Genomic DNA, 12,029 nt, shown 5'->3' on the forward strand with positions numbered 1-12,029 from the left:
AGGGAGGGAGGAAGGAGAAAATTGATTTAATTAAAACCACTCACATCTATGAATGAACTAGAGCTGGTCCACTTAAAAACCTCTCTCTAACTGTTCAGTGAATGGTCTACTGTTCAATATTGTTTCTTCATTTCTTCATAAACATTCAATACTTTAGACTTCTGGCCCAGATTGATGTTTATTGTTAGTAACTCAAACTTAATTAAGATTTTAAAGTTTAAAGGCCAGAAACCATTCTTTACAAAGTGCTCACCACTGAATTCATAAAACTTAACGGGGCTCACTAATTCAAATCATGCCACTAAGCATCCCTACCCTACTTACAAACCAAACAAGTCAGCTGGTTTTCTGTACATGGAATCTTTTTTTTTTTCTGATTCCCCTGAAATACTAAATTTAAAATTTGAATTAAATTTCACTTTCTACTCAAATATAAGTTCCATGAAGGCAGGCATTTTTGCCAGTTTTATTTACTTTTGTAATGGAGGGTACTCATTAAACACTGTTTGATGTACTAAAGCCTTTTCAGGGAGGAAGACTTTCAGTGAGGAAAACTGCAGGTGCAAATATCTCAGATGGTATTTCTTAAAATCCAAAAAAAAGAATTTTTGAAAAGTAGATAAGGATAGTTATTATCATTACTATATATTTGTTTATATGCTATCCTAACCAAGGAATTAAACTTGCTCAGTTAAAAGGTTTTCTAAATAATCTATATTTATATTACAAAGTTCAGACACATATATCTGAATACAACAAAAAGGAGAGACCTATCATTCCTCCCTTATTTTCATTAAGCTTTCTATACTATCAGGGTACACAAAGGGGCTCATGACCCTAATCCAGTGGCCACTCCTGGCAACATGAGCGGGGGATGAACAGTTCTGCACGTCCCCTGCTGCGAGGCAACAGGAAGCACCTCCACCTCCACCTCCACCTCCCCAGTGGTGATTTTGCTAAGAAAGTTTTCCTTGATGCAAATTAAGCCTTTCTAGTTTACAGGAAACAAACTAAATGACATAAAGAAGTAATGAGACAAATCTCAAGGGTAGAACATTAGACAATAGGCCCAGGCTCTTCAGAAAGTCAGGTTTATGGCAAAACAAAAACAAAAACAAAAAAACCAGGTGGGGGTTGGGCGGGGTTCTAGATTAAAAGAGATTAAATAACCAAATACACTGTCTTGTTCTGCATACCAGCCAGGTCTAACTACCAACTTTGTATTAACTATTTGTATTTACTTAGGTATAATAATTATTTGGGGAATGCTGGAAAACATTTTCAAATTTTAGAGACATAGTAAAGAGTGGAAAGTCACAAAGTCTGTTATCTATTTTAAGATACTTCAGTATATAAAAAATAAAACTTACTCTGCATTAGTCTTAAATTAAGTCTCATTAATTGGATATTTGTAATAAATACTAAAATACATGGGAGACTGTTAAGACATGAATTCCATTTTGCATATCATTAACAGGTATATTAACCAGTCTGGCTCATCTAATTAAGGCATGGATTTTTAAAAACAGCTTTTGTAAACATAGTAACCTGAGTCTGATATCAAGTATGGATTTACATCTAGATTTTTTTTAAAGTGTACTATTGATTCAAGTCCCTAGAGGTCACTCTAATAATTTAAATCAATTTGTATACCAAATCAAAGCTGTACAGCAGTTTAACAAGAATAATATAAAATTTCACTCAAATGAAGCTATTACTATACAGTGGCAATATTTTAAAAAGAATAAATATTCGATTCTAATATATTCTTCCAGTTAAAAAAAAAAAAAGGATAGTAAATAGGAACAAAAAGTTCTAGGCACAACAAAGTGCTCCAGACTGCTTTGAAACCAGTGTATTCCTTAATGAGAACACAGTCACGTGATACAAATGGACAAAAAAGACAGCATCTGAATACTGTCCTGAAAAATTTGCACCTGCAATTTTCCTCACTGAAGGTCTTCCTCCCTGAAAAAGCAGGCAGACAAGGGGTGTGCAATTTATAAGCAAAGCCCCCATCCCTCAGGCATGCCAGTGGCCCTGCAAAGGCCTACGGAGCAGGTGCCTCTTACTCTGTAATCATAGGTGGCATCTGGGTTCTCATCACAGGCGATGACCTCAGGAGCCATCCAGTAGGGAGTGCCTATGAACGTATTTCTCCGCCCCACTGTCCTGTCCAGCTGAGCACTCACACCAAAGTCAACTGTAGGAGGAAGAGAAAGGAAGATAAAGTGAAACACAATTACAAACCAGATATACTTGTGAAAAAACACAAGGAGGAAATGTCTTCATAGTAAACTGAAACAGCAGTGCTTCATGAATATGCGATCCCCCTCAAGGCAGGCACCACTGGTCAGGAGTGCCCTTCCACAGTAAAGCCACCGAGACTGTGAGATCCTCAACCAGTCTGGAAGCTTCTGTGAAGCCTGGATCTGGCTGCTTCCCCAGCTTCTCCGACAGTGACCAGCAGAGGGCCTTTTGAATGAACCACAACCTTCAGTGCTTTCAGAGAACTGCCGCAAACAAGATCAACTCACAGAGAGCCCCAGGTTCTGGAGAACTGACTGAAGACGCACTTGACTTACCTTCTTAAACAGCACTAATAACCATAAAGATAAGAAATTCACAAAAGTTTTCTTGAAAAAAAAAAACAGTACTGAATTAAAAAAAAAAAAAAGCAAGCTAAATCATATATTCACAAACAACACATCCTAAAGCACTTGGGACTTCTGTTGATTTTTCAGTGACTTCTGCATCCCACCCAATTGGATGGTGGTGGCGGTCTAGAGGAAAGTTCAAGGATGGGAGTCAGAGCTGGCAGGAAGACCATGACCTCTAACAGAATGCCTGCCATCTGTCCCTGCCAACGCTATCACCACACACACTACCATTACCCCAGCAGGAACCTGCAAAGGTGGAGGCACCCATGCAGAAAGGCCTACAAAGTGCTGAGATGACTTAAAGGGATCATCGATTCAACTTCTATGCACAGAACACGCTCAGAAAATGGCTTGTCCAGGGTGTGGACTTACTCACTGAGTACTCCTTCAGAGACAGAGACACATGGGCCAGGCAGCACAGGAAGCCTAAGCGAGCATCGCAGCAACTTGGAAGGCAACGGTAACCAATCACTAAGTGATCACTCAGGGACTATCACAGGCCGGTACCAGGAGACCAGTGCAGGGAACGCACAGCTCACTGAGTCATTTGGTATGAGAACTGCTCAAGCGCTTCCTATCTTAGCCCTGAGGGGAGTTTCCAATTGGGCAGATTCCTCCATAGAAGACCAACAAACACAGACACTATGCAAGAAAGTAACTATGAAGATGTTACTTTTACAGTACAACAGCTGTGACTATGATTTCTAAAAGAAAGGTGGACCAGACCCATATAAACAGAAAGAATTTTGCTGTGATGTGCTAGTAGAAGAAAAATTAATACAAATGCTATTGAAAAATTTGATACAACACTTAGATGAAAGTGGAATGAGTTCTGACCCAGCTAAAGGAAACAAGAAATATAAAAGAACCCTTGTGAATAACTCCAGGAAAACACCATGGGCTGTAATTACCTATCCATGCAGAAATTTATCGAGCACCTACTACAATGAAGTCACTACGCTGGGTGCTGGGTAATAGGCTATTTGCTGCATTCCCAGAATCTACATTCTGGCAAAGGAGACAGTAACAGAAGTAAAAAGCAATCACATAACCATAAACTGTGAACAATACTATGAAAGAAACAAGCAGCAAGGCCCAAGACAGATCAGAGGTTGATCTAAACATGAGAAAAAAAACTGTGACTTCAGAACTGAAGTCAAGTCTTCCCAATGGGAAACAGTTAGTTATGCAAAGGCCCCAAGGCAAGACCCAGGAAGTTTAAGAAAAGAAAAAAAGACAGTGACTGATGAAGACAGAAGTAAAGAGGGACATAAAATGAGGAGGAAAAAGTAGCAGGCATCAGATTCTACAAGGCTTTTTATAGGCAAGGGTGAGAAATGTTTTATTCAAAGTAAAATAGGAAGCCATTAAGGGTCTTTAAGCAGGAAAGTGGCATGGTCTGATTGGAAGATCAGTCTGGCTGCTGTATAGAGAACCAGGGGGCGGGAGGTGGGGGGGAACTAACATGGAAGTGGGGAGGCTGGAGCCAGGCTAAGCAATATGCTCGGTTCCCACATTCTTAAGAACAGAAATAGAAAACATGGGTAACAGATTGAACTTTTAGCTAGATGGAAGCAGAACTGGGAGCGCAGCTGGCTTGTGCCAGGTGCAATTACGAGATCATGCCGCATATCCATTACATACCAAGTTTCACCTCTGCATTCTCAGTCAGCAACACATTCTGGCCCTTGATATCCCGGTGAATCACGTGATGAATGTGAAGATGTGCCAGTCCCTGAATAGGAAAGACAGGCCTGAATTTTAGTTTTCTGTGACTACAAGTAAACAGCCAGGAACACACCTTTTATAAGTGCACATGTGGACCAACGGTGTTTGTGAGCTCATGAACATTAACTTCACTCTTAGTGCATTCCCAGAAAGACAGCACCAATACTACCACACACACAGAAAGAAGTCCTCCCCACCCTCCACATTCCCAGTGGGTCAGGTTCCCCGTGTGAGCAACAGGACCACTTCTAGCTGTGCCTTTAAGATACACTGCAGATTACCATCTGCAGTTTCTCTGCTATAATTTGTGCTATTTGTGTACAGGGTGGTTCCTTTCCCACGCTAAATGTCTAGAGGGTGACCCCGTGGGCATATTTCAACTAGACACATCTCAGGGGAAAAGCAAAGGGCAAGAGAGGGCTTTGAAATCTGGCTCTTTAACACTGGCTAGCCTTCCCACTGCACAGTGACAAACTGCTAAGTGTTGATCAATCCCACCTCCATCCCAAGCAGAAAATGATTGTGCTGTCAAAAGAGCCTTGTGTTCAAATAAAATATCTTTCTTTCCCAAGGAAACAAACCTACTGGGCATATAACACTTTTTGATGATCTTGTATCTGGAATGAGGCCCAAAAGCTTGTCTCTTAGGAGAGGTGGTGGAAGAACAAAAACACATGTTGCATCCAAATATGGTCCAAGAGACAGCAATGCATCATTCTCACAACTCATTTACTTATTCTGTCCTTAGCGAGAGAAGCCAAATATACAGCTCACCTCCTTAAGATACAAGCAACCTATTTACTCTAAAATGTCTCAATCCAAAAAGGGCAGATTATAAGTAAGGGTTATTTGATTTTTTTCCTGTTTATTCTTTTTTCATGGGGTTTTATTGTTATCATTACTTTGTAAGATATGAATTAAATACAACAGCTCCTCTAGAATACTAATTTTTCTAACACAGGGGGTTTCTAAACATTCATTTACTGGTCTGTCTATGAAACAGAGCAAAGCTTATTTGACAGCTCTGTTTATTTTTCACAACACAGGATGTGTGGTATCATACCACAAAGCACTGACTAGAGAAAAAAAGCACTAAAAATATATGGTACCTTATTGCTATAGTTAGGAACAAAGTACCTCCTCTCAGCATGGTATAACTTCAAATAGCAAAAGGAGAGACACAAAAGCTAAGTTCCCCAATTCTTTGTAATTCCTATTTCTATTACTTCAGTTCATTTTTGTTTTCTAACTTGCCAACCTCTTCTTAAACTTTTACAGAACTATCTTAACAACAAACATAAGCACCCACATCTTGTCAAACAAATGTGGCTTGCATGCACTCTTGTTCATTACCAGCAATAAATGTATGGAACAATGCCTGTTTTCCTGTCTATACTGCTACAGGATCACTGCTTCTACAGGGAATTAAGTGTATCTAATAGCTCTGCAACAATGTTAATGATTACTAGGAAAAAGAAGAACCTTTTTCTTCCATGAAGCACCTGGGAGTGTATGTGTGTTCAACTAGTCCCATACCAGAAAACAGGCCACAATTATCCTTCCTTAGCAGAGACGCCAAGTCCAAACACTCAGCGAAGGACCTACCCTCGAGCAAATGCATCAGTGTTTCTAAACCAGGAAACATTTTCCCCTTAACTCTGTATCATGCATGGTCACAGAATTAAAGAGCAGTCAAAGGCTGCCATACAGCATTGGTTATAGAAAGCTCTAAGTTCCCATGTTCAATATGAAGATACTGTCTTGTGGAATGTGAACATGGAAGTGGGTTAAAAAGAACATGCTGGCCTTGCTGCTAAGCCTTGTGGTCCAGAGGGTAACTGTGCTGGCTCCAAAAAGCACTTCTCTATTGGCTGAGGCCTACCAGATTAGGACTCTCACCATTCAAAGGGTCTGATCATAATGATCATAATGTCTAAATCCAACATCTAGTGAGAAATGAGGAAAGGTTTTGCCACCACAGAAACTGTCTAACCCCAACCGTCTTTGAGAACACAGCTTATCTGTCTGGGGGTGGCTGCATTCCTTTCTCATGAGGCCTTACCTCCAGCTTATCATCTTGCCTTCTCTTTACCAAAGCCAACTCTTAGTAACCCCTATAATGAACACATACTACTGCATGACACACGAACTCTCCCTGAGGCATTTGCTTGTTTTTAGTTAATTTAAACTTTTGTCACAAGGAAAAACTCCCATTCTAGATGAAATGTAGGCAAAGGCAGTTCGTGTTTTAGATGCCCAGTGAGGTGAAAAAGATTTGCTACGTCTCAAAAAGATGTTCACTCACATGCCACACTCAAGCTGGCTTAGAGGCGTCAAACAACTTTGGCTTCTTTTAAATGTTACTGGAGATTACTGATGGTAAAAATGGCTAAATGCACATATTACATATGATAGGTAAACAATGCTTGCCTGGGTATAGAAACACATTTGTCGTGGAGGCTGAAATACATTTGATGCCTAGGACATTATGCTAAAAGCTAGTTCTCTGCTTGAGATATCCCATACTGGAATTATATACAAGAAAGGTAGGGGGCGTGGGTACGTGGGTGGTGATGTGTATGGCAGGAGAGTGGGCGTTTAAAACAAAGAATAATGACAACAATTAATAGTCACTGATAAGTAGCTATGTATCCAAATGTTACACTAAATGATTAATATACACTAACTCATTGAATTCTCCTAACAAAAGTAATTTCAAAAGGTTGGTATTTAAAATGTATAGATGAGGAGAAAATAAGTCCTGAAAGTTGAATAACATAGGGTGTGCTATAGATAAGCAGCAGAGGCAGGACTCAAACCCAGGTCTGACTTATGCTAGTCTCCAACCACTCAACCAATGTTCTATCCTGCCTACCATGCTAAAGACTTTTAGTTGTTAACAGAGGAAATCCATCTGGCCCAGTACCTGACTTCCTTTACAGTAGTATAGGGCAGGAAAGTTTCCCACATTTAGGCTCTGCTTTCTATAATAGTCATAAAAGATCCTGACATTTTAATGACATTTGCAAGTGTTTATAAAAAGATGGTTCTCCTGTCACCCTACCCCACCCCGCACAACTAGTCTTCTTAGGAGAACTGCCTCTTTTCAAGGACTACATAAATATCTTAAAAAAGAAAATTAAACATTTCTCTAGGAAGTCTAGATGGCAGTTTTAAACCTGCAATCCTCTATGAATCTTACATATAAAAGTGGGATAACTTTACTTATTAAAAAAATTAAAATAACTTATTCATTACTTTAAGTTTTTTTATTAGCGGGGGAAGCACAAGAATTGGGCTTCAATTTAACTTCATAATCTTTTTTTTTTAATGTGGTAGGTAAATGAAATGCAACCAAGTAATGTCTGTGTGTAATTCAGGGATGAAGTCGAAAGGAAAACTGTGATGGCCAAATGAAGGAAGAGACCCACTGGTAATATCCTACATGCACTGCTCAAATACGAAATCCTAGAAACCCTCTGCCTGTGCCGTCAACATGGCTTTACTACTTAAAAGAAACATTTAAAAGCTGCTAAAATAGCAGTTCAGAAACTTACTCTAAGATCATTAGCCAGCTTTCCAAATGGCTGTCAATAATCTTAAACATTCTAACTCTTCTTCATAAATATTGTAACAGATTCTAGTAGTTAACACCAAAGTCTTCAAGGTGATTTTGAAAATCAGCATTCAGCATCATTAGCATTTATTTATAAGCTTATACACAGAATTACTTTAAAAACAATAGTTGGAGATTATTTCTCTTCCCCTCCACTCTGATTTCCTTTTAACTCAAAGGAAAGCTGCCAATAGGTATGTCATGATGCCATGGAAAGTAAATTCAGGGAAATACAGAAAAGCTTTTTTTATTTAAGTCGACCTTCTTTACATACTTGCCAGAGTCAAATCATGATGTAGCCTAAAATTATCAAAGCTAGCTAGATATACAGAATCCTTGGCTGTCAAAGAGAATAATCTATATATGTATAAGTAATGCAAAGAAGTACTTGCGGCTGGGAAAATGAAAATGGAAGCACAGGATCATGGGTTGGAGCACTGTAGCCACCCACTTTCCTCACCCTCAGGATTTCTCTGGAGATGTAAGCGATCCAGTCTTCTTTGAGTGTGTTCCCTTTCGTGTTCTTCACAAGGTCTGTAATGGACCCAGCCCCACAGAACTCCATAACAAGCTACAGGGCAGACAAGACACAAGGTGAGTAACACATCTTGGAGAAATTGGGAAAACCAGTTTAACCACCATGCCATCTCTTTATTCTAAAGACCTGGAAAAGTGATGCTCCTAAATAACTCATAATAATTTGGAGGCACCTAAATAACTGAAAGCTCATTTCACGGTCCCATGTATTCGCTCCGTATATTTGGTCCAGGAGACTGAGAGTGTCTGGTGTTCTATGGCACACCCAAGCGCACCAATTCTGAAGTGCTCATTCTCTCTCAGAAGCACACGGGCACAGGAAGATCACTTTGCTCCTCATCACTGCCCAATTATCAAATATCTGACTCAAATATTCCCTAACATTCTTTTCATTTTGCCCCAAAACATTCTATTTTCACATTATGATCCTCAAACTATTATATTAACTGGGTCTAATATGAATAAAAAATAGTATTTTAAGCAGTTATACAATTTTAATGCAATATTTACAGTATCTGAATGTTTGAACAATATGATCACAACGGTATGTTTAAAGTACCCAGAAAATCAACCGAACTGAACTGTTCTAAAATTTTAACTAGGACCTGATTTGGGCAATGGTTACAGGGTAAACTTTTTCCCTCTATTTAACTTTGCAAATGTTTTCTGTAATGGTCCTTTAAAATACTGATACAAAAGTATTAATCTATCTTCCTGCTTTGTAAGTTTAAATAATGTGATAGCCACAGATCTGATGGTATCTCCAGGTCATTATCTTGAATACAAATGTGTTCAAAAAGAGATAAGGCTGAATGTGTCAATTCCAGAAATTTCCCTGTAATTTGTTTTAATTAGCTATTATCATTAATACTATTAATAAGCTACTGACAGAAGTTTGTTTCTTGAGATCTGTCTCTCATTTCCAAGTGGTAAGCTCAGTTTACTGAGTTTTCAAATTAATTTTGTTCCCATAAATAAAGTTTTTATTGTATTGCTTTCAAGCTCCTAATTTCCTTGCTATTTGATCACATTCCTTCTAGATGCTGCCATTTTATTCCGGAAACACAAAGTTAACTTTTTTCCATGCAATGTGAAATCAGTATCAAAATAAAACAACCAGCATATAGTCAACCCAGAGACATCGGCCAAGGAAGCCTTTAGAATCTGCCAGCTACTTACTGCTCCTCTTCATTGTTTTTCTTCCCTCCCTTCCCCCCAGCCCCACCCCGCCATGCCCTTACAATTCAAGCAAATGGAATGCCCACAAATGCTCAGGAAACATCCACCTACCCAGAGTTGGTCATCATGTCCTGGAGGGCTCTTTTTGATGAAAGCACCATAATATGTTGCAATATTTCTGTGATGAGAGTATTTCTTTAGCATATTTATCTCCAGTTTGATTTCTTCCTCTTCATCCTTAAGAAAAAATAAAAATAAAATGTGTGGCTACTGAATGGTGTGCATGACTTTACTTCCCCCACACTACATACAATAATGAAAGGAACACAAGTTCCCCACCCTCCAGGAGCAGAGGCACATATGCATTCACTTCATCCTTATGTCAAGAACAGGAATCTTAGAAGACTCATCCTTTGAAGTGTGATTATAGGACGTGATGCATAGGAGGTAAAGACAGACACGGAGAGCTGCAGGGACAGTGCGAGGGGACTGCCTGGCCAGTTCTCCCACTAACTGTGACCTCTGGAAATGCACTCCACTTCTCTGAGCCTCAGTTTGTTCAGCTGTAAAAATGGGACCAAAAAAGGGAAATGACTGATACTATTTGAACTTATCACTTGGAAAGTCTGTTTCCTTTGCAAATACAGATCATCTGGTCCGTGTAAGTCCAGAAAACGTTTACCTCGAACAACCCTGCACGACGGCACCCTCTAGTGAGGCCAAGGCAGAGTACTGAATACATGAATGCAGGCTGGAGGTGCAGTCTGTGACGGTGTGCTCAGTGAGAACCCACTGAAAAGAGGTCCAGCTGAGTCCAGTGGGTCCCAGTAACAAAACATCACTGAGAACATTGTTTCAGACTTGGCTCCTCTCCTAGCATCTTGGTTTATTGAAATAAGATGAGCAGAGGAAGAAATCCAGAGTTTGTGTGAGAAGGTTAGGGTGGGGAATGAAGGAAACAGATAGTGACACAAGTCTGGAAAATAAAAATAAGTTGCCCTTGTGAATGACAAAGGCTGAGAAGTCTGTGATCTCCACCTATCTCCCATATAAACCTGGAGAAGAAGCTGTGCACACCAGCCAGGTAGACATTCTGTTATATACACATGACATACTATCTGCGAAGAGTCAGCTTAAGGAAGATTTGTAGTTAGTACAGAATGAAGGGAAAGCAGAGTTAAAGTGAGAAAGAACAGGAACTGTGCAGGAAAGGGAAAATCATCCTTGATTAGAAAAGCACAGTGTAAGATCGGGAGAAATCTGATGACCAGATCTCTAGAATCCCCTATACTGCATACATTTTCAAAAGGAAAAGATGACTAGTCCCCTAAAATGTCCTTAGTTTTCTACACTGACACAACCATCCCACTCATAACTTGATGTCCTTCTCTCTCCAGGTAAGAGTAGGGGCTCTGAGTAGCCTAGACATACATGCATATGTGTATGTGTGTGTGTGTGTGTGTGTGTGTGTGTGTGTGTGTGTGTGTGTGTGTATGCGTGCACTTACACACAACTTGGAAGAACCCTACTTACTGCTTCAGTCTAACACCTCTAGAATCACTCTTAAGGCCTTACAAGCCTAAAGGAAGTCTGATTTGCAAATTGTTATACTTTAAAAGCTGCGACATCATTAATTAGATATTAATGAGATCAGATGGGAAAAACAATTTTTAAAATACAGACTTCAGTTATACATTACTGCTTTAGAAAACAAATGTATAACAAGACATAGTCATCTTAGAATAGTAATTCTCAAGATGGCAGCTTTATAGCTTGGTTCTGAAACAAACGCTAGAGTATTATAGTACAGTCATGCACTACATAACATCTTAGTCAACAAAGGACTGCAAATACAACAGTGAACCCATAAAATTAATAAAATTAATAAATGAAGCTGAAAAATTCCCATCACCTACTGTTTGTGGTGATGCTAAACTAACCTGTCGCATGGCCAGTTGTATAAAATTATTGCACATATAGTTATGTATAGTACATAATACTTAATAAATGACTATGTTAGTGGTTTGTTTACTACACTTTTATTGTTATATTAAAGTGTACTCCTATTTAAACCAAAAAAAAAAGGGAACTTACAACAGCCTCAGGCAGATCCTACAGGAGGTATCCCTAAGAAGGCATTGTTATTATAGGAGATGACAGTTCTATGTGTGCTACTGCCTTGAAGACCTTCTACTGGGACAAGATGTGGAGGTGGAAGACAGATATTGATGAGCCTGACCATGTGTAGGCCTAAGCTAATGTGTGTGTTTCTGTCTTTGCTTTTACCAAAATGTTTAAAAGTTAGAAAA

General features: G+C 39.2%; 1 protein-coding gene across 36 annotated transcripts in view; it reads right to left on the bottom strand.

Moving 5' to 3' along the window:
* MAP4K4 (mitogen-activated protein kinase kinase kinase kinase 4) overlaps positions 1 to 12,029 on the bottom strand; it is a 202,435-nt gene that overhangs the window by 62,379 nt on the left and 128,027 nt on the right. For all 36 annotated transcript variants that reach the window (XM_017864965.1, XM_017864979.1, XM_017864974.1 and 33 more), the window contains exons 4-7: positions 9,832 to 9,957; positions 8,465 to 8,575; positions 4,305 to 4,395; positions 2,073 to 2,203 (exon numbers count right to left, since the gene is read on the bottom strand). In XM_017864965.1, coding sequence (XP_017720454.1) covers positions 2,073 to 2,203; positions 4,305 to 4,395; positions 8,465 to 8,575; positions 9,832 to 9,957 — 459 coding nt within the window. The remainder of the gene's footprint in view (positions 1 to 2,072; positions 2,204 to 4,304; positions 4,396 to 8,464; positions 8,576 to 9,831; positions 9,958 to 12,029) is intronic.

This window comes from Rhinopithecus bieti, unplaced genomic scaffold (genome assembly GCF_001698545.2).
Source record: "Rhinopithecus bieti isolate Rb0 unplaced genomic scaffold, ASM169854v2 scaffold_76666, whole genome shotgun sequence".
NCBI lineage: Eukaryota > Metazoa > Chordata > Mammalia > Primates > Cercopithecidae > Rhinopithecus > Rhinopithecus bieti.